The sequence below is a fragment of the Pholis gunnellus genome (genome assembly GCF_910591455.1).
Source record: "Pholis gunnellus genome assembly, chromosome: 22".
Lineage (NCBI taxonomy): Eukaryota > Metazoa > Chordata > Actinopteri > Perciformes > Pholidae > Pholis > Pholis gunnellus.
The window spans coordinates 17280409-17304260 of NC_136549.1; the positions used below are offsets into that span (position 1 = coordinate 17280409).

The 23852-nt window shown below is 42.8% G+C and overlaps 1 protein-coding gene across 1 annotated transcript; it reads right to left on the reverse strand.

Moving 5' to 3' along the window:
* Positions 1 to 3563: 3563 nt before the first annotated feature.
* Positions 3564 to 17657, reverse strand: cand1 (cullin-associated and neddylation-dissociated 1). The gene is made up of 25 exons (XM_079184122.1): positions 17394 to 17657; positions 15345 to 15420; positions 15180 to 15247; positions 14945 to 15099; positions 14533 to 14656; positions 14120 to 14207; positions 13848 to 14016; positions 13619 to 13724; positions 13391 to 13536; positions 13096 to 13247; positions 10893 to 11033; positions 10385 to 10526; positions 9783 to 9991; positions 9449 to 9707; positions 8629 to 8782; positions 8313 to 8550; positions 8013 to 8201; positions 7789 to 7932; positions 7471 to 7606; positions 7176 to 7352; positions 6680 to 6775; positions 6100 to 6269; positions 5832 to 5996; positions 5282 to 5389; positions 3564 to 4617 (listed from the first exon to the last, which is right to left on the reverse strand). The coding sequence occupies exons 1-25, from the start codon at positions 17459 to 17461 to the stop codon at positions 4393 to 4395; spliced, it is 3705 nt and encodes a 1234-aa protein (XP_079040248.1). The 5' UTR covers positions 17462 to 17657; the 3' UTR covers positions 3564 to 4392.
* Positions 17658 to 23852: the final 6195 nt, after the last annotated feature.

Genomic DNA, 23852 nt, shown 5'->3' on the forward strand with positions numbered 1-23852 from the left:
CCGCTGCGCGCTGACGTCAAGTTGGACGACGTGAACGCCGGTGCTTCCAGTGAAACGTTTCAGAATAAAAGGGGGAAAATGTTGGCTTTAAACTGGTTGTAAATTGAAAAAATTACACTGATGAAGAGTGGTGTGTGTGGTTGAAAGCTCTAGAAAACACAAGTAATGAGTGTGAGTGGATTTTCAGGTTCAAATGTATTATCTCTTCACAATATTGGACAAATCAGATTAATTTTGAGTTCTTATTTTCAAAATAAAGGCTTTGCATTGATACATTTACTGTTGAATCGTCTTGAGAGTAGAAAGTTAGATAACTTTACTAGTAGAATATACTTGAGGTGATGAAAGTTACAATAATTAATTCATGCTCAGTTAATATGCAATAAACAGCAGAACACACGCCTCCGTTTTTCAGAATAAAGGTGCCTTGGAAATGTATTCTGATCATTTGTGAGTACAAAGCAAAAAATAAGAAAATAAATTATTTGTAAAATGATAACATTTGTGATAACGTGACACTCGGAAATTTGGTCAAATCAGAAACCAGTATCAATTTTCAAAATAAAATGACATTAAAATAATATAAATAATCAAATCGAAGTATTTGGGTACAAATATCTTATGAAGCTATGAAGTAAAAATGTATGAAATAAAAAAATAATTTTCAATAATTGTTCAAAATAAAAGACTTCCTGATGTTTGCAAGTTGCACCGATTTCAAGAGATGTAAAGTCTTTGAGTCAGAAACATAACAAAGACTAGATATCTCTTATGACAATTGAGTCAGTTATGCTTTTATTCTGAAGGCAGTCCAGTTCGTCACTTTTTGGCTCGATCTTTTTTTCTTGTGACGTTTCAGCTTCACTATCAGCTGCTTCCCGCTTCCTGCAGAGTAGAAATACTAGAAGTACTTTGTTTTTTATTGTGGTTTATGTTTACTGAAATAAAATGACAAAAACTCAGAAAAAATGTACAACTCACAATCTTCAACATGAAAACAAATACGTTTTTGGCTATTGTACTAAAGTACAAATTAAACTTGTACTTTACTTGAGTATTTCCATGTTATTGTACTTTTTACTTCTCTTCCACTACACCTCAGAGGTACATATTGTACATTTTACTCTACTACATCTTATAGGTAAATATTGTACTTTTTACTGTACTACATCTCAGAGGTACATATTGTACTTTTTACTCCTCTACATTACTGATAGGAGCATTTTACTGATCAATCAATACTTTTACTAAGTACTTTAACTGCATTTAGTTGATAATACTTGAATACTTAAGTAAGATTTTGAATGCAGGGCTTTTAGTACTACAGTGGAGTACTTTCACAGTGTGATATAAGTACTTTTACTGCAGTAAAGAGTCTGAATACTTCTAGAAACAAACTAATTACTTCGACCTGTTCGACCAAATACAAACGTCTCAGTCGTGTCAAAATGATCATGTGACCCTCGAAGTGTGTTAATGAGTCGTTTCCTCTCCTATCTGCTCACACTGGAGGTCAAAGGTCAAAGCAACTCATGAGGTCACCAAAGAAAACCCAAACATTAACTATAGAGTGTGTTTGTGTGTGTGTGTGTGTTTGTGTTACTGCAGAGTCAGCGAGCAACTGAGCGTGTCGGAGCGTGTTGACGGGAACACGCCTCGAGACACACACACACACACACACACACACACAGTGTTAACTACAGTGCTGTGAAGCCACACCTAAACAGGAAGTAGTCACCAAGAATAGCGTCGCCGCCCCCACCCAACCAGCTTCCCTTTCTCTCACACACTTCCTCTGTGTGTGTTTCTTAAGTAAGAGTTCAAATTACTGCAAGTGAAAGTCCTGCAATCAATGACTGACTGAAGTAAAAGTATTATCAGGAGAATGAACTCAAAGGAACACTTCATCCTTCAGTTTATCACAAACATTCAACATCAACACATAAAGGAACACTTCATCCTTCAGTTTATCACAAACATTCAACATCAACACATAAAGGAACACTTCATCCTTCAGTTTATCACAAACATTCATCATCAACACATAAAGGAACACTTCATCCTTCAGTTTATCACAAACATTCAACATCGACATAAAGGAACACTTCATCCTTCAGTTTATCACAAACATTCAACATCATCACATAAAGGAACACTTCATCCTTCAGTTTATCACAAACATTCAACACATAATGTGCAATTAACAGCAGAATATCCGCCTACATTTTTCAGAATAAAGGCCCTAAGGGAAATGTTTCATTTATAAATTGCGAGAACTATATATATATATATATATATATATATATGATTTGTAAAATGACGACTGAATGAAACTGAATAAAGGTGGTAAAGTATCAGAAAATAATTATTAGAAATTGACCAACTGAAAAATATCTCCTCTTAATTTTCAAAATAAAGGCATTACAGTGTTTCAGAATAAAGGCACTATGGAAAAGTATTTATGATAGTTTAAACGAACAAAAAATGATTTATAAAATGATAACACCGGTGGTAAAGGGACTTGAAATAAATTGAAATCAGTAATTGAATAATTAAAAAACATATATGGTCCTAATTTTCAAAATAAAGGCCTTACAGTGACTTTAAAATAATATAAATGAGTATTATTGTATATGATATTGTTTCAGAATTAAGGCACAAAGGAAAATGTATTATAATTTGAGATAAAGCAGAAAAAAGACAATTAAAGACGAAGCTTCAGATTCAGCCGATAAATCGTATTCGACCGTTTCATCATTTCTGTCCGTGAGGAGAATGTTTGTATTTTTCGGAGGTTCAGTGACGGCGGCGCTCTGAACACAGAGGACAGAATACATTACTGAACTTCAAAGAGGAAACAAATCATCAGCAAGTCAATGACACAAACTCATCAATTCAGCTGCTGCTAGGAGACCGAGACCAACCAGCGTCACTCGTCTGGTTTCTCTGCCTCGTTGAAACAGCCAATCAGAGCAGAGCTCAGCCGTCTGGACAGGAAGTTGTTTTTTAATCCGACCTGTAGATCAGTACATCACAGTACTAATACTACTGCTGAAGTAGTGTGAAGTACTGTGTTCTGGCTCCCTCTGCTGCTTCAAATGTACTTCAACTACTGTAAACAGAAAAACTGTTCACTAGTATTTCACATGTTTCTGTTTGATGTACTTTAAGCTCAGCAAGTATCGGCTCTAGTATTCCCAGTAAATACTACTTTATACTTCAACTTCAATAGATTTTTTTCAGTTTTAGTTGTTCTAATATATATATATATATATATATACACACACACATACATATTAATTAAACCTTAAAAGTATGCAGAATTATAAAGGAGCAGTTCTTGTTTAAGTGTACTTATTGATGTACAGAGAACTATAACTGGATTATTGTGAAACTGAAGTAAAGGCATCTTTGTCCTTCGATTCCCAGATGTGTGTTTTTGTTTATTTATATCTGTGTTCATATTTAAATGAGTTGTGACTCTGAAGATGTCCAGACACAAAAATAAAGCAGATTTGAGTTTGTTTGAAGCGACACAAGAAGAAATGAGACAGAAAGAAGTATGAAGGCAGGCAGAAATGAACCTTTTTATTCTTTTCATTGGGCGATAAACAACAGTGGAGAGTCCAGACCGGACCGGACCGAAGCCGACCCGGTTTCAGCAGATCAAAACCAACGGACCAATAATCTGTCCCCTCCTCCCTTCAGAGGAGTGACGGGACTGGAGGCGGGGCTATTGAATCAGGGGGAAACAAAGAAAGCTGATTGGTCCACAAACGGTAAAACCCCGCCCACCCATCGTCTCACTCCCCCCCCTCCCCACACACCCACTTCAGCATCCTATTGGTTGCCTACATCATTCAAAAAAACCAACAACCAGAGCGAGCTCTTCTCCCATTGGTCACCACAGCGTCAGGCAATAAAAGGCCGTTTCCCCATTGGTCGGTTTCGATAACGCGCCAACTGTCAGTCACTCAGCAGCGGCCAATCAGGTTACAGCACAGTACCTGTGGAACTTTATGGAAAGAACGGAAAAAATAAAAAAAAGAATGATGATGAACAGGGAGATCAGCCAATCAGACGGCCTCGCAAGTAAAAACAAACAGGAAGGGGGAGGAGCTTCCGAGCCTCATATGGAACTTTTTTTGTTGTTGTTTTTTTGTTCTTAGATTTTGTCCGTACGTCAGTCTGCTTCCTTTCTTTTTTTCCCAACAGCTGATTTCAGTGCAATGCATCATGGGTGTGTCACTACATGTGTGTGTGTGTGCGTGTGTGTGTGTCCTGTTGTCATGGAAACATGCTGCAGGGTACGCTCTCCAGCAGCGGGGGGGGGGGGGGCTTGGATGGTGGCGTGTTGCATCATGGGGGAATGTGTTTTTGTCCGTCGCTCTCCTAGCTGGTGTCCATGGACTCCATGTTGGCGGAGCTGGAGTCCCTCTGGATGGAGTCAAAGATGGCCGCCAGCTCCTGATTGGACGAGATCTGCGACTGGAACTCCGACATCAGCGGCGACTTCTCTGCCTCGGGGATCGTCAGCAGCGCCACGACGGCTCGCATCGCCGACCGCTTCAGCTCGTCCTGCTTCTCGAACTCCTGCTTCACCGAGTTCGCCTTCACCTGCAGACGAACGCGCCGGAGTCAAGTCCTTTATACTACTTTATAATACTAATACACAACCAGTACCTGATTACTAGTTTGATCCTCTTTTCTTTAAAACGATCATTTACTGAATGATCTGCTCGTAGTGTCTTTTATTTGATCTGATAACTTCAGTTACTTTATAACTAAATATAACAAACTAATACATGATGTGTTATTATAGATTAAACTAACAGCAGTATATAAAGTCACCTTTACAAACATGAATGCATCAATAATTATAAAACTACAATAAAATGTATATTATTCTGCAGAATCAATACTTTTCGTACTTTAAGTATATTTTGATGCTGATATACTGGAACTTATTATATACTTTTACTTGTAACAGAGTATTAGTACAATGTGGTATTACTACTTTTGTTTTACTAAAACATCAGAGTACTTCTACCGCTGGAAATACACAAATATCTTCAACTGACAACAAACAAGTAAAAGAGACAATAAAATAAAATAAAATAAAAAAAAAATTAAATCAAAAAAAATTAAAAATTAAAAATAAAAAATAAAAAATAAAAAATAAAATAGGCACTGCAGTCATTTAGTATAACTCCCCTCCCACAATCCCAGTACACATGGACTGGACCAGGACTGGGGAGGGGGTCTGCTGGTGCAGGTGTACCTTGGTGGTGCAGGTGGCTCTCAGCGGCTCCACCAGTCTGTCCAGTCTCTGCAGGACGGCGCTGGGACAAAGAGACGACAGCCGGGCCAACATCAGGAACGTCAGCATCTGGAGAGACGACGACATCATCATCATCATCAAGCATCATCAAGCATCATCAAGCACCCCCTGCTTTATGGTCTGTGTGACTCTAAATGGACCATCATTTACTAAATGAACATCATGCTGTATTGAAGAAGACTTGAAACTAGAGATTGAGACCATAAACTCATGTTTACAATGTTTACTGAGGTAATAAATCAAGAGAGAAGTAGAGTCATTTTCTCATAGACTTCTATACAACCAGAGGAGTCGCCCCCTGGTGGACACTAGAGAGAATGCAGCTTTAACACGTGAAGCTTTGACTTCAGAGGACTTGAACCAATCAGGTTACCAGAACCCTGTATGTCCTCAAAGGACCTGGTACTGCAGCAGCAGCAGCAGTAGTAGTAGTAGTAGTAGTAGTAGTAGTAGTACTGGTGTGGTTCTGGTTGTGGGGGTGCGGTCAGACCTTGATGTCGTAGTGGTCCTTCAGTCCGTCCTCCACGTGGTTCAGGAAGGTGAAGATGTCCAGCCGGTCCAGGCAGCTGTCCAGCAGAGTGTACATGCACTCAAACGCAGCCTTCCTCAAGTCCAGACCGTCGTCCACCGTGTGTTTAAAGGGACCCATCTCCACCTACACACACACACACAGTCATCATCACCTTCAGCTGACTCCTCCTCCTCCTCCTCCTCCTCCTCCTCCTCCTCAGCGTCTCTAGTCTTCCGTACGGTCTCACCTCTCTGATCAGCTCCTTCCTGACTTTGGTCTCGTTGTAGAGTTGTGGTAGAACCGAGTCCAGCAGCTCTCGGATCAGACTCGGTTTGTTGTGAGCGGCCGAGTTAAACGTCACCAAAGCGACGCGACGCACGTTGAGGTCGGGGTCCTCCAGCGTCTTCAGGAAGTCCCCTGAGAAATAACGGAAACGAAGAAATGAAAGAGTAGACGTCATGTTAGAGCTTTAAGTCTACGATGAACTGAACGCTGCTAGAGTGGTGATTTGATCTCTTTAGTGACTTTATAGATTCAGATTATTAAAACTAAATATAACAAACTAATACATGAAGTATTATTATAGATTAAACTACCAGCAGTATATAAAGTCACCTTTATAAACACATTAACACATAAAATATACATTATTCTGCAGAATCAATACTTTAAGTATATTTTGATGTACTGGAACCTTTGAAAGCAGTACTTTTACTTGTAAGTATTTGTAAAATGTGGTACATTGTAAAACCCATTAATCAATCAGTCGATCACAAAGTTAATGTTTCTATTGTGATGTTGATTCATTGGTGCGACATCATTCGTACCGATGCAGTTCTTCAGCAGCGGGTCGATCGGCTGAGGCTGATCAGAGATCGTGAACTTCACCGCCGTCACCACGGAGCTCCTGGCGTACGACGAACCTACACACACACACACACACACACACACACACACACACACACACACAAAGACAAACGCACGCACAAATACACACACAAACACACACCAGTAATCAATATTTCACATCAATCCTCAGATGATGCTTCAGGTCCAGAAGGAGTTTATCTAAAACTCTTTAATTCACACACTTTAATCTTTAAACCAATGAGATGCAGGTTGAGGAGAATGAGGCTGTTTGATTGGCTAGCTGGAGCCGAGGGGCGGGGCTCAACCCAATGTCCAATGTTCCTATTGGTTGGAGTGTTTTTTTGTATTTTGTCACCGTTTCCACAAAGAAAAATAAGACTTAAACAATCAACAAATGCTTTACCGAGTATCGATTTGGTGGTTATTGATCAAAATGTTCATTTCATGGACTACCTGACAGCAGGTATCCTTTGAGGCGGGGCAGCAGGGTTTCGGGGTCGATCAGCGTCAGCTTGCCGAGACACTCGGCCACCACGTTCCTGGTTCCTTCCTCCTGACACTCGCAGTGTTTGAGCAGCAGAGTCCAAACCGATTCCACGTACGGCTTCAGACCGGACACCGACGCCGAACCTCCACACGGACACACACACACACACACAGGTTAAAACCAGAGTACACACACACACACACACACACACACACACACACACACAGTGTGTTATTTCACGTGTGTTTGAGCTGCTCTTACTGATGATCTCTTTGAGCGAGTGCAGCAGCAGGTACTGCCTCTTAGAGGAGGAGATCTCCTGCAGGACGAAGGGAAGATACTCCGGAAGATTCCCCACCGCGATGCTGCCCAGCGCATAGGAGGCCGCAGACTTCACCTGAGAGCCACACGGGGGGCAAATCATCACATCCGACTGTCAAAATAGTTGCTTATTCAACTAGAACATGAGCAGAATAAAGCACTAAATATACTGCAGCACCCTCGTTATTCTCCCGTCACACACAAACTTTGACTGTGAAACTCTGAGAGGCACTTCCTGCTGGGACAGACGGGCGTTACCTCTTCACTGGAGGACGAGAATGCGTCCAGGATGACCGTCTTGAGCTCCGGTTGGCTGCTCAGGTCCACATGGTGTCCCACCTCGCCCAATGAGAGCAGAGCGAGCAGTCTGATGGAGTCCGTGGAGCGGCTGTTCTTCACGTCCTACAAATACAAAATAACTTTATTTAAACCTGCTCCAAGATGTTCACGTATTCCTACACTGAGAGGACAGGTGAGCGTACCTGGATGAACTGTCCCACCACCGCCGGCCCCTCCTCGGGACAGGCTCTGGTCAGAGCCGCCACACACTTGGCGATGGAGCAGTAGGCCTGTTTGTGAGGCAGAGCGGCACTCTGGGAGTAAACCGGACCGGTCAGCATCCTCAGCAGGTCCATGTAACCCAGACCGGACGTCTCTGTGGCCACCAAGGCCTGAACACCGAGCACAGGAAACACGTTCACAGAATCTCAGCTGGAAAACTGATTGTTTACTAGTAATTACTCCTAATAATCAAAACAATAAATACATAACTCCCTCTGTACCTGGTAGAAGTCGAGCATGGCAGCGAGCGCTCCGCCCTGCAGCAGCGGGGATCGAACCAGCGCGATGAGCTGCTGCAGGATGTTCCCTCCGCTCAGCTGGCCCAGCGAGGACGGGTGAGTCACGGCCAGCGTGGACAGGAAGCTCAGCGCCATCTGGGACACGTGCATGTCGCTCTCTGAGATGAGGGGGGGCAGCTCGGCCAGGACGGCGTCCACCATGACGGGGGTCACCGCCGAGCTGAAGGGTCACAGACGGGGTTAGGACAGGGAGGGGTGGGCGGAGCCTACGGCTGTGTGTGTGTGTGTGTGTGTGTACCTGTAGTTTCTCAGCAGGATGTCCAGAGCAGCCAGCGTACAGAGCTTCAGAGCTCTCTGGTTCTTTCGGAGGAAGGAGGCGAGGATTGGAACGGCGTCGGGGAGAACCGGCCTCAGGTCGATCTTCAGCGGAGAACCGGCGATGAGCGTCAGAGCTGCAACACGGAGAAGAAATAAAAACGTTCTTTATGAAGGTAAACCTCTAGAGAGTCTATTTTAATCCTATGAATCCGTGTTTTGAGGTCTAAAACTCAAAGATAATTAAAACCAAATATGTTACACTGTTTCTCTTGGTTCATAATTATTTCATGTTGTTTTGAAGTGAGATGTGTTCACAGAACGAGCTGAAGTAAACCGTGAATAGAAAGTCAGTTTTATAAAAAGACAAATTGTCCTGAGGCGTTGAAAATGTTTCAACACGAGTATAAAAAAAAGATGTTTGTCCCGAAGCTGTTTAATAAAACGTACAAAGCGACTCAAACACACATCTGGTTCACAGAATAAACGCACGACAAACGCACGACAAACGCACGACAAACTCACGACAAACTCACGACAAACGCACGACAAACGCACAACAAAAACTCACGACAAACTCACGACAAACTCACGACAAAAACGCACGACAAAAACGCACGACAAAAACGCGCGACAAACTCGCGACAAACTCGCGACAAACTCGCGACAAACTCGCGACAAACTCGCGACAAACTCGCGACAAACTCGCGACAAACTCACGACAAAACGCACGACAAAATGCACGACAAAACGCACGACCTGAAGAGATTAAATCTGCATAATGAGCTGGAGGCGGGGCTTACCTTTCACCGTGGTCAGCCTGGTGATCTCGTTCTTGAGGCGCTCCAAGAAGATCAACAGCGTTCCAGGAAGTTCCGCCGGCAGACGGTCCCCTAAGTTACAGATGATCTGGCCCATGCAGGAGATGGCCCGCTCTTTGACCTCCTGGTCGATGTCGGCGGCCTTCAGCCGCTTGATGGTGCAGGTGAACAGGTCGTTGATGTAAGGGGAGGGGTCGAAGCTGTCCGCGGCCTCCGGTAGGTTGTCCAGAGGTCGGATCACCTGGAAGAGAGAGAGACGGTAGAATCGTTACGCGGCACAGAGCGATCAAAGACAGGTTGCCGGTTTGATTCCCACCTTGACGAGCTGCTGGGTGACGAGCAGGGCCTCGGAGGTGATCTTGTAGAAGGGGTCTCCCACGCACGCCACCACGGGCGGGACGAGGGCGGGGACGTGGGCGTGGAAGGCGTGGGCCGGGTGTGTGACCATGATGACGTGGAGGCAGGACAAGGCGTCGATTTTCAGGTTGGAGCTGCTCGACTTATCGTTCAGAGAGAAGATGATACCTGAAACAGATACTACTATTAATAATACTGCAATACTGTACACATAGTACACATCTTTCTGACTCCCAACCAAAAAAGGTAACAAACCTTTCATGTTCAAAACTATTTTAGCCATAAAACAGGAAGTTGTTGTAACTTCAGCATCCTTCAAATTTCTCAGCCACAGGCCGATATAGAGTAACAGCCCCGCCCCCTACCCTTTAGCCACGCCTCTTTCACAACCCATGCACCATTTACTGACTCTTGTGGGCAGCATAAATTAATTTAGAAAGTGAAAAAGACATTTCTGTTAAAAATCAAACGAAATACTTGTGAGCCATTTTTAAAGACTCGTGTCCAAACCCAACAACGAGAGTATTGGTCGTAGTAGTTGCAGCAATGACGTAGTACTACCTGGTATTAGTACTGGGATGTGGGTAGTCAGGGCTCCCGGGAGGACGTTCACCAGCTCAGTCAACATGTTAAAACAACACTGACGGGTTTTGACACTTTTCTCCTTCAGCTGCTTGTGAAGAGCTTTCACGATCATGGGGACCTGCAGACGGAGAGACGTTCACAGAGTGAGAGACAGAAAGACCACAACAGCTCTTCTTCTGTGGTTGACGGAGGAGGATGCAGAGTGTGTCAGTGATAACAGAATGCAAATCTAATAATTATAGCTTGTGATATAGTTTAACTCACACAATTATCTGCACAAATTAGGGATCCAATGTTTATTTTCATTACAAAATCATCAATAATGTTCTTGATTAGTAGTTTGGTCTTAAAAGAAGTTGACATCTTCAAACCATCATGTGAGAGAAAGAATTCCTGCAAATATTCACACTTGAGAAGACGCAATTAGTGAATGAATGCATAATTAATACATCCTCATCCATAACTGCATCATTTGTGACGTTACCTGGCTCTGCAGCATAGTTAGCGGCGTGTCTCCCTGCTCCATGGCGTCCGGATCAGCCAACCAGCTCTGAGCCGGTCTGGTCTGTTTGAGCAGCGACAGGTAGGCATGGAAAACATCCGCCTTCACGTTCTCCTCCCTCTCCTACAGACAGACAGGTCCAGCCAGATAGACAAGTATGGATCACATATATTAGACCAATAGGGTGGGATTTGTTTGATCAACATGTAGAGATTAATTCAGTTGGTAAGGAGAGGCCCGATCCACTGGTAGGGTAGAGCTCGACACCGATCCGAGGGTCACGTAGGGATCGACACCGATCCGACGGTCACGTAGGGATCGACCCGATACGACGGTCACGTAGGGATCGACCCGATACGACGGTCACGTAGGGATCGACCCGATACGAGGGTCACGTAGGGATCGACACCGATCCGACGATCACGTAGGGATCGACACCGATCCGACGGTCACGTAGGGATCGACACCGATCCGACGATCACGTAGGGATCGACACCGATCCGACGGTCACGTAGGGATCGACACGATACGAGGGTCACGTAGGGGTCGACACAGATACGAGGGTCACGTAGGGGTCGACACGATACGACGGTCACGTAGGGATCGACACCGATACGAGGGTCACGTAGGGATCGACCCGATACGACGGTCACGTAGGGATCGACACCGATACGAGGGTCACGTAGGGATCGACCCGATCCGAGGGTCACGTAGGGGTCGACACAGATACGAGGGTCACGTAGGGATCGACACCGATACGAGGGTCACGTAGGGATCGACACCGATCCGAGGGTCACGTAGGGGTCGACACAGATACGAGGGTCACGTAGGGATCGACACGATACGAGGGTCACGTAGGGGTCGACACAGATACGAGGGTCACGTAGGGATCGACACCGATCCGAGGGTCACGTAGGGATCGACCCGATACGAGGGTCACGTAGGGATCGACACCGATCCGAGGGTCACGTAGGGATCGACCCGATACGAGGGTCACGTAGGGATCGACACCGATCCGAGGGTCACGTAGGGATCGACCCGATACGACGGTCACGTAGGGATCGACCCGATACGAGGGTCACGTAGGGATCGACACAGATACGAGGGTCACGTAGGGATCGACCCGATCCGAGGGTCACGTAGGGGTCGACACAGATACGAGGGTCACGTAGGGATCGACACAGATACGAGGGTCACGTAGGGATCGACACCGATCCGAGGGTCACGTAGGGATCGACACCGATCCGAGGGTCACGTAGGGGTCGACACAGATACGAGGGTCACGTAGGGATCGACACAGATACGAGGGTCACGTAGGGATCGACACCGATCCGAGGGTCACGTAGGGATCGACCCGATACGACGGTCACGTAGGGATCGACCCGATACGACGGTCACGTAGGGATCGACCCGATACGACGGTCACGTAGGGATCGACACCGATCCGACGGTCACGTAGGGGTCGACACGATACGAGGGTCACGTAGGGGTCGACACAGATACGAGGGTCACGTAGGGATCGACACCGATCCGAGGGTCACGTAGGGGTCGACACAGATACGAGGGTCACGTAGGGATCGACCCGATACGAGGGTCACATAGGGATCGACACCGATCCGAGGGTCACGTAGGGATCGACCCGATACGAGGGTCACGTAGGGGTCGACACAGATACGAGGGTCACGTAGGGGTCGACACAGATACGAGGGTCACGTAGGGGTCGACACAGATACGAGGGTCACGTAGGGATCGACACCGATCCGAGGGTCACGTAGGGATCGACCCGATACGACGGTCACGTAGGGATCGATAGGTCCGATCCACTGGTCGGGTAGGGATTAGCCCTATCCACGGGTAGGGTAAGAAGAGGCCCGACCACTGACACATTTTTGACAATTGACAGAAGCATTAAGCGCAATTAACGATTGATACGTTTAAAAACAACAGGTCGGGATTAGTGTCAATGAAGGTGATAGGTTACTTTCATTGACAGGTAGAACCTGATCCAAAGCCATCAATAAGCTGGTGCAGACTCGGTACATTCTGCAGCTAAACTTAGTACAAGACTGGATCTTTTTTTAACTGCTGCTGTCAAAACTAGTTAATCAGATCTAAGTGATGAGGAGGTGAAAATAAAGCATCACAGTGAGGAGGTGATGAAGGAGCAAGAAGAACTTGACGGTACCTTGAAGCGACACACGAGTGCAGGAGAGACGGAGCGATAAAACTCTGGCAGCATCTCGTGACGAGTTGAGACGACGGCGTCCAAACACTTGGCGGCCGCCCGCCGAACCTTCCAGCTCATGTCGTCGTCATCGCTGTACTCATCGTCACTGCCTGGACACAGAAAGACCGGCTGTTACTCCCCAAACAGGACTACATCTAGATGAAGGTTTGTTTAATCAATCGGCTCCTTTGAACCACAGCAGTTGTACTTGCAGACATTCAGTTCAACTTGTGCTAAGTGTTCAGTAGAGTACCTTGGTAGTCTTCGTCGTTCTGCTCAGCATCCATGGCGTTGTCGTCCTCGTCCTCATCGTCAAAGTTGTAGTTGGGATCGTAGGTCAGGTAACGCAGGCAGATCGAGATGACCGTGGGAACGTGGGGGTAAACTTCTTTAGGACACCTGTAATAAACAACGCATTCAAATAAAAACAACAACACAAACGGCTAAAGAAGTACTTTGGCAGTATTACTCTGAGTTGTACCTCCTAACAAAGGACTCAAAGGCCTGGATGCAGTACTCTCTGAGCTCATCATCGTCAACGTTGCAGAACTTCACTACCAGAGGAATGATCTTCTCCAGATACTCTCCTAAAGGACAGGAAGTTAGAGGACAGATGAATAGTTAAAAATAAAGCTTAATGAGATACAGAAATACTCAAGTACCTCAGATGTGTACTGAACTAGAGTTCTCGAGTAAATGTGGCGACTCACCGATCCGGTGTCCGGCCTGTCGGCTGATGGCGGCCGTGCACTGGATGTAGGTTCTGGTGGTCGACATGTTGTCGTTCCTCCCCAGCTCCGCCAGGAGGTGCTCGATGAGATCGATGAAGACCAGGTTCCCACAGGACATAACAAGGTGGCCCAGAGCCATGATGGTCCTCTGAAAAACATCCACACGATATCAATACAGCCGCTGTCACAGGAACATAAATAAATATATATATATATATATATATATATATATAAATAAAAGAGTAATGCACCTTTCTGACGGCCAGTCTGGGGGAGGTGAGCTGAGGGAGCAGACAGCTGAGGATGGAGGGATGGAAGTTCACCAACAGACCTCCTTGTCTGCAGAGAGACAGACGGGTAGACGGTTAACTGTCGTCTACTTTACCCCTCTGAACACCAAAGCAGATTTAATAGATTATGATGGAATACAACCCTGTCCGTCAAAATAACAGAAGATCTAACGCAACCACAGCCATAAACTGTCATATGTCTGGGGACAAGAATACAAATCTAATTTAAATATAAATAGTCTATATCAGGATGATAAATCATCATATTGTACCCTCACTGAGTCCGACACTAAACCAACCAAACACTAGACAGACAGGCAACCAGACAGAGAGACAGGCAGAGAGACAGGCAGACAGGCAGTCAGACAGGCTACCTGCAGAGCATGTCCGCCATGATGTCGAGCGCCTCCAGCTGGACGGACACGTCTTCCTGTTTGGCGATGGCCGACGTCAGACGACCCGTTATCTTCTTACAAACACTGGCAGCCAGAGCCGAGCCTGGAGGTACAAGTACACACGGAGGGTACAAGTATTAGTATATCCTGGGGTTTGTCTACTGGCTCTTTAATGGCAGCTGACTACAAACTAAAGCAGTGACAGCTTCAGTAGTATTAGTACTTTAAAGTACCAGAAACAGAGACACTGTAGTAGAAGAACGAGTAATATCTGAAGTATTGTGGTATTACATGGAATACCTATAAATACAACATCAGTACAACATAGTATACACCACTCGAGACAGGTGGTAATATTCTTAAAGTAACAGTAGTATTTGTGTATTTGTACCACTAGAAGCGGGCGGTAACTCTCCGATCACAGTTTTGAGTCCGATGGATGAAATGTCTCTGAGCTGTTCTTTGTCCGACAGCATGTTGGTGCATAAAGTGTCCACGATCGTCTCCACCTGGTACTCCTTCACCTTACTCACCAGGGGCCCCAGGCTGAGGAAACAAACGCACCCAACGTTGAAGAAACAACACAGTGAACTCTAAATATTGTGTTTAAAATAATGTGTTTTTACCATTTGACAGCCAGATTCTGAACTTCTCCATTCTTGTCTTCCAACAGTTTGAGAATCATCCTCACCACCTGTCAATCAATACAGCGATGGATCAATACCTGGGTTTGTTTCAAAGTAAAACAGAGTTTATAACTATAAACTAGTTTCTCCCGGTTGTAAACTGACCTTCCTCTCGCTGTCATCGTCCAGCTTGATTGAGTCTTTCTGGAGCTCCGTCATCAGGTCGTTAGTGGCCATAAACCTGCAGAGAAACAAGAGGAATGAATAACCAGATTCATCTGAATGAACTGAGAGGAGCCGACAGAAGAGTCGACAACACACGCTGTGATTGGACAGGCTGCGTTCGAGGGCGGGGCTTACTGAGGGGTTAATTACCAATCGGATGGGTTTCTGGTCATCTTTTCCGTCACAAAAAGGCCAAATAAGGACTTCTTTTAACATCATGTTTACAGTATTTTACATGTTGTGGCTGCTGGAGTCGTGACTTCAGATATTTTATTTAAAAAATGAATGTATGAAGAGATTATTTCAGGAACAACTACCTTAAAATAATGTCGAATAAAAACAGTTTATATTAAATGTATCAGTTTCTGCTTTTATAGATCTGTTATTACAATATTGTTATTACTAAAGCTGGAGATAAACATTATTTTCACTATAGTTTAGTGTTCTTTCACTTCTCCTGTACAGTTTCTATTTTTAATTCCTTTCTTATTCTACTTGTATAAACACCTCTTACTATTTGTTTTACTTCACTATATATATATATATATATATATATATATTTCTATTTTCTTCAGTCTTTGAGAGTTTCTCCTCTAAATATCAATAAAGTTTTATTTAATCTTATCTTCAATATGAAGAAGACAGAAATAGTGAATGTTTGTTTAAAACGTTATAAACAACGACACTATTATAAATAATGTAAATGAATGTATTGCTTTACAGTGAAACACTAGAAGCTGTTTAATCACCTCAAACTATATTGATTACACAATAAATCAAATCTCAGCAGCTGTGGAATGTAAATACGTACTATACTACACATTTGAGGTACTTGTACTTTACACATCTGCTCCGCTACATTTATCTACTCAAAACATTTTAAGAGCTCATTAAATTATGTTTTGTTATAAATTAAACTCCCACAGAGTTTATACAGCTGCAATAATTAGTGTATCCATTAAGTCGATTGACAGAAAATGAACTGTCTTGTTTTGATGGTTGAAATCATTTTTCATGTAAAAACATTTGACAGTTCCAGATGTAATAATGTTATTAATGGTAATGTATTAGTAGTAATGTTAAACTCTGTCATTGTGACACAAATTCTCCCTCTTTTATTATAACCTGTTAATGGAGACAATAATCAGCAGATTTATCCATAATAATAATATTAGTTAATAGTTAACCATCTGAACCTGAACTCTTCCTCCATCAGTGCAGTCTGTTTACATGTTGTTATCACCCGAGTTAGCATTGCTAACACACAGACACACACACACACACAGACAGACACACACACACACACTCACAAACACACAACCCAGACACACTCAAACACACACCAACTGTCTGCTTCTCAGACTTAACTTGCACCAGTTAGCTGCAATGCTAACATTACATTTAAAACAGACACGAAATCGATTAGCTGATATCACGCTAGCTTGCAGCATGACAGAAGTTAGTGAGCTAGGCTAACGAATAATAATGGTGATAAATAATCAAAGCAGTAATAATAATTTTTAAATAATAACAGCACACAATACAGTAACAATGTGTGGAATGAAGTCAATAAAATAATGAAAATCATTTGAAAAAAGTTAGTTAGCTAGCCAGTTAACAGGGCAAAGCTAACTGCTGACTGGTGCTAACTATTTACCTGCAGCTCAAAGCTGTCAGATTAGCATGATGTGCTAACCAGCTAGCTAACGCTGTGAGTTCGATCTACTGTCAATCAAATCAAACGCTAGCTAACTAGCGACGTGACGATGATCAGACAGGTGGCAGGCTAGCAGTTAGCATGCTAGCAGTTAGCATGCAGGCTAGTAGTTAGCATGCTAGCAGTTAGCATGCAGGCTAGCCGTTAGCATGCTAGAGTCCCCGCTAGCACTGTCTTTAGCATGATGGAAGAGAAGAAGAAGAAAAACACAGATCGAGCTCATCGCGCGAGCCGAGCGGTTGGTTTGTTTTCCCGGGCTTTTTATTTTTTACCTGAAGTCCTTGTCGCTGGAAGTCATTTTCTCCAGCAGGTTGGAGATGTGGTACGAGGCGCTCGCCATTGCTGTTATCTGTTAGCTTCCTGCTAGCTCTCAGTGTGTGTTTGTGTGTCTGTTTGCGTGTCTGTCTGTCTGTCTCACGGGTCCCGGTGGTCCTTATTCTTCAGGTGAAGAAGAGTGTGTCTGTGGTTTCTTCTTCTTCTTCTTCTTCTGTTGCTGCTCTTCTTTCTACAGCGACTGTCGCATCCCGGGGCGCGGAGTTTGGTTTGTTTGAATGGAGCTCCCGTTCTCTCTGCAGAGGGGCGGGGTTAGCAGGATGGACGCTGCGGGGTCGGAGGTCACAGTTTGAGCAGCTCATTTAAAAATAAAAATAAATGAATGAATTAGAAAGTAAGTAAATAAATAAATAAGTAAATACATAAATAAGTAAATAGATCAAAATAATAATACATGTATGCATTTCTTGTGACATGATTCTAATACAACTCTCAATTTGCAAAACAATCTTGATGTACTTGTACTTTACTTTCTTACTTCTACTTACAATATTTTACTCTTTACTGCAGTATATTTACTCTGCATATTCAGATTATTAATACAAAATATAGTCAACTAATAGATGATGAAGTGTTTTTATAGATTAAACTATTCAGCATTTCATAAAGTCATTAAAATGAGCACAACCTTCACCAGCTGCACCATTAAAGTGATGGACACATTAATGCATACATTTCATTTCATTTCATTTAAATACCAAGTATTTTTTACACAGTAGTATTACTACTTTTACTGAAGTAAAATATCTGAGTACTTCTCCTGCAGACAGACAGGTCCACGTAGGATGTTCCATATATTTTAAATATATTGTATTAAATATATTCATCAGAAAACTAAAAACGTAATCTTATATCAACATTCCTGTGTACACTTTATATACTTTTACTACTGTTTACATCTTTGTATATATATATATATATATATATATATACTTCTCACTACACAGATACATGTTTATATCTTCAGCTGCTCTCTGAAACTCCTTCACTGAAGTATTAATACATGAATGTATCGAAGCTCTGCACCAAGTATTATCATCAACATGTATTTAAAAAGTACAATTTGTACCTCTGAGATGTAGTATAAAGTACAATATGTACCTCTGAGATGTAGTATAAAGTACAATATGTACCTCTGAGATGTAGTATAAAGTACTATCTTCATCTTTGATTCTCTCTAAATCTCTGTGGGTCACTTGGGTTTGTTTGATTTGCTCACCTCCTCCTCCTGGTGTGTGAATCACCTGCAGCAGGTGCGTCTATTCACTGAACCTCAGAACTACTTCCTGTTTACTGGATGAACTGCATGGAGCTCCTCTTCATCTCTGTGTGTATTTAGAGCCACTGAGCACATTATCCACCGCTTCACACACACACACACTCACACACAGACACACACACACACACACACTCACACTCACACACAGACACACACACACACACACACACTCACACACAGACACACACACACACACACACAGTAATTTCATACAAGCAGAGAAATCTGATATTCAGGATGATTTTTATTCATGCTGGTTGAATGCATTCAGTGTGTGTGTGTGTGTGTGTGTGGGATGAGTCACAGATCAGTTGAGTGGGATGTTTATAAACCCCCAGGCTCTCTCTCTCTGTTGACACATAATGCAGCCACTGACATATGCACGCTGTGATTTAAGTGTGTGTGTGTGTGTGTGTGTATGTGTGTGTGTATGTGTGTGTGTGTTAATGCATTGACAGCGTTTGACAGTAATCTATGAAACGAGGCTCCAGCTGCATCACAAACACACACTCAGGCTTTTTTTAAGATGTCTCACAGGAAATGAGGATGAGGATGATGAAACATATGATGAAGGTGTGATGATTGGATTGAAGGATCTGAGTCTGTCCACGGTGGACCGGTCTCTGCTGGAGGATCTGGGTCTGTCCACGGTGGACCGGTCTCTGGTGGAGGATCTGGGTCGGTCCACGGTGAACCGGTCTCTGCTGGAGGATGTGGGTCGGTCCACGGTGGACCGGTCTCTGGTGGAGGATCTGGGTCGGTCCACGGTGAACCGGTCTCTGCTGGAGGATCTGGGTCGGTCCACGGTGGACCGGTCTCTGGGGGATCCGGTTATTATTTACTTATGTATTATAACGGTAGCTTTAGTCCTCCGAGTAACTAATAACTCAAGTTCTCAAATAAATATACAAAAAGGCATAAATTACCTCAAAATTATACTTCTTGAAATACTGAAGTGAAAGTACTTATTTACATTCCAACACTGAGATATACTCTTGTGTGAATTAAATAAGAAGTATTTTCTCTTTTTATTCAGAACTTTAGTGAAAATAATCTGATTTTATGAGAAACATTAAGCAGTATTACTTTGTTATTATCAATTTATACTTCGTAATTGTGTATTAATACCTTAATAATATATCTTAATATCATGATGTGATTCTACATGATCATGTTTATATGAAGTCTGTTTGTCTCCTTTAATCCACAGCTGGGAGGGAATCCTCAGGACGAGTCAGGACACACCTTCAAATACCTGAGTGTGTGTGTGAGAGTGTGTGTGAGTGTGTGTAGACGTGTGTGTGTGTGTGTGTGAGTGTGAGAGTGTGTGTGTGTGCGTGTGAGAGAGAGAGTGTGTGTGTGTGCGTGTGAGAGTGTGTGTGTGTGCGTGTGAGAGAGAGAGTGTGTGTGTGTGCGTGTGAGAGTGTGTGTGTGTGTGTGGGTGTGTGAGAGAGAGAGTGTGTGTGTGAGAGTGTGAGAGTGTGTGTGTGTGTGTGTGTGGGTGTGTGAGAGTGTGTGCGTGTGTGAGAGTGTGTGTGTGTGTGCGTGAGAGTGTGTGTGTGGTTTCCAGGTTAATATATTTCATATTTCACATATAATCACAATAACAAAAAAATGCAAATCCAAGTTAACATTTTTTAATAAATTTGTCTTTCTTAAAAAAATGCTGCACACGTTACTTTTTGTAGTGTATATTTTTATGAACACCAACAATATGAATTATTAATCACTAATTCAAAGAGGGTGTTTAATTATCTAAATACATGTAAACACTGTAAATACTGAGCTGCATTAAACAGCTGGGGGCCCTGGACTCATCCCCCCTCTTTTAAGCCCTTTAATGCTAAGCTAACTAGCTGCTGGCTAGCTGTAGCATTACACAAATGGTATGTTGATTTCCTCGTCTAATCAGACATCTTTGTTTAGAATACATATTTTTTATGATTATAACAGGCTTAATATCGTACATCCAGACAGGTAGACGTGTTTTAAGAAGGTTGAAATGAAGTGATTAGCATGTGACTAGCTAGAGCGCTAGGTCAGAGAAAGGGTTAAACTCTGGATATATTTAAGTATTTTATTTTGAAAAGCTCCTTAAATGTATCTGTCTCAGTGTCATTGTTTGAACACTTTTAGGTTCATCAGTAAATCCTCTTCTGGTATTAACTGCTAGAAGCTCTCTCTCTCCCTCTCTGTCTCTCTCTCCCTCTCTCTCTCTCTCCCTCTGTCTCCCTCTCTCTCCCTCTGTCTCTCTCTGTCCCTCTGTCTCCCTCTCTCTCTCTCTCTCCCTCTCTCTCTGTCTCTCTCCCTCTCTCTCTTTCTCTCCCTCTGTCTCTCCATCTCTCAGTCTCTCCATCTTTCTCTCTGTCTCTCTCTCTCTCTCTCTCTCTCCATCTATCTGTCTCTCTCTGCTCCCTACTCTACCTCTCCCCCCTCTCTCTCTCTCCCCACTACTCTACCTCGCTCTCCCACTCCTCCAGAGATCACATTGAGGCTCCAGGGGTAGAGTTACAGAAGGGGGAGGGGGTAGAGAGACATAGACAAAGAGAAGAAAAGGAGAGAGAGAGGGAGAGAGAGAGGTTCGCGTGCCTGTGAGAGAGTGGTATGCTCACAGTGCAGGAGGAGGTGGATCCCTATGTAGTGTAGCAGCTAAAGCTAAAGCTAACTAGCCATGTTGCTGCTGGTGGTGTGTGTCTGCTAGCGGGCCGCCCTGGACTCCCTATCCGCCCTGAGGTGCATCATGCCCGGCTGGAAGAAAAACATCCCGGCCTGTCTCCAACCGGACCAGGAGGGAGGTAAGACCCCCAGACCGAACCCGCTCATGGCTCATACCGACCGGCGAGTGTGTGTTTTAGTACATACCTGTCTATGTGTGTGTGTAGGTGTGTGTGTCTCTACGTGTGTGTGTGAGCGCGAGCGTGAGCGCGTGTACTAATTATCGCCGGTGCAGCGTGTTGGCGCGTGTTGGTGGAGCTCGCGCAAGACGGTGACTGCCTTGAAATCAGTGAAAGTTAGTAACTGATACCGTGTGAATGTGAGCGTGCGTACGTACGTACGTGCGCGCGCGTCTCTGTGTGTGTATGTGTGTGTTGTCTCGTGCAAATATGACGCAACGGGTGAGGTTACTGTGACGTTTTTACGGTGATTTCACGTCACGTGCGCTCATCGTTAAGTGCACGATCTAACCAACGGTTACCGGTTACGGTTTAAATCGGCCAACGGTTGGTTGGTGCTGGTCGACCGTTGGTCCGCGGTGTTTACTGCTGTTACAGTGAAATGTGTGACCCCTCAGGTTCTATGACGCTGGAGGAGAGGTCAGTCAGGTGTGGCAAACATTCCGGTCATGGTTTGATTAAACATTGACAGATGAGGTGTTAATGCTCTACACTCTCTGTAACCGTTATAGCCGTTAAAATCCGCGCGACTCTAACGTTTTCTGGCAGCCATTGTTTCCGTAACACCCCTCCATTGAGATAACACTGTAAAGTGTAGTGTATTTTAACGTGTTCATGAGTGAAGTGGAACGTTTTGTGGTGTAGGGTTATATCACATATTATTGTTTTTTGGTGTAAACTAAGAGATATCAGTACATTTATTAAATAAACATTTGAGCTATTTATTTACTTTATTTTTTTGTATAGTTTTTATTCTACTCCACTGCAACTTTACTGATTCTGATTATAATATAAAAAATAAATATAAAAATATGATAAACTAATAATTTATGATGTATTATTATAGAACATGTAATTATTATTAGCACCACCTTTACCAGCTGTAACGTTAAAGTGAAACCTTCATTAATCTACTTTATTTTAGTATTTAAAGTATATTTTGATGCTAATACTTTTGCCTTATTTTTAATGCAGGATGTATACTATAAATAATAATACCTGTATTTAAGTAAAGATGTGTTTTTTGGATGTAGTATGACATATATTATATATTGATACACAAACAATCTCACCCTTTAAAAGCTGGAAGTTATTTTGTTGAACTGAAATAATGGTTAATTATCACAATAGTTGGATGTTAATCCGTCAGTGGGATTAAACCCCTCTTTACCTCGTGGTCCAGTCATCAGTATCTATATATATATATATATATATATATATATTATATATATATATATATATATATTATATATATATATATATATCAGTGTAAGTGGGAGGATGTTGAATGTTTTCAGCCCCGGAGGCTGTAATAAAAATACACCGGTGTTGATTTAAACTGCAGCTCGTGGACTGATAATAATATAATGTAATAATGCAATAATAATATAATAATATAAAACATGAAGGAGACAGACGAGCAGAGGCAGGGGAGTAAAAATAGACGTTGGGTAAATAATAGATAAAAACAAGAGAGACACACTGTACTATTGTATCCTAACGCGTATATTTGTGTAGTCGAATACCTCAGAAGGTTTTACTACAAATATAACTTCATGATCTCCTAAAAACACAAGGAGTTAAATGTACTAGTGGGAAGTAGAAGTATTTAAGGAAGTATTTCTATTCCATGATACTTTATTCTTCTACTTTAAAAGTTTGAATATTGAGCTTTGACGATATTAAATTAATTCATCTTATTGTATCTAGGTTGACATATTTTATTCTATTTTATTATCTTATTTAAGTTGTATATTTTCTTTATCAATCTAATTTTTATTTGATTTTAATATTTTTAATTACATTTTTCTTTATTTTTACTTCTATCACTTTAATGCTTTTAATTCTATTTGATTCTATTTGTTTAATTTAACTAAATACAAATAAAAATCCATATTTGACATAAATATTAGTTAATTTAAATCATTTTGAATAACGATTCAATAATTATGACTCAATAATATGATGTACTTGTAGTACTTTATGTATATTTTGATGGTAATACTTCTTCCACCTCTTGATAAACGTTAACATGTTGAATAAATAACAAGAGGTCACCGTCTCATGATGAGGTCGGACTCCACAGAGACTCCACAGGTTCAGGACCCGGAGGGACCAGAAGGGACCAGCACCTGTCTGCCTCCAGGCCTCAGTGAGACCTGATCCAGGTCCAGACCTCCTCCCAACATGTCCTCACCGATCCTTCAGACGCTTTAACGATGAAT

What these genes read in the sequence shown, in the direction of transcription:
- cand1 (XM_079184122.1), bottom strand. Translation starts at nt 17,461, where the DNA reads ATGGCGAGCGCCTCGTACCACATCTCCAACCTGCTGGAGAAAATGACT. An exon ending in TTTGAGTCCTTTGTTAGGAG is followed by an intron (nt 13,537 to 13,618) that starts GTACAACTCAGA and finishes TGTTTATTACAG; the next exon opens with GTGTCCTAAAGAAGTTTACC. An exon ending in TCACCCAGCAGCTCGTCAAG is followed by an intron (nt 9,708 to 9,782) that starts GTGGGAATCAAA and finishes TCTCTCTTCCAG; the next exon opens with GTGATCCGACCTCTGGACAA.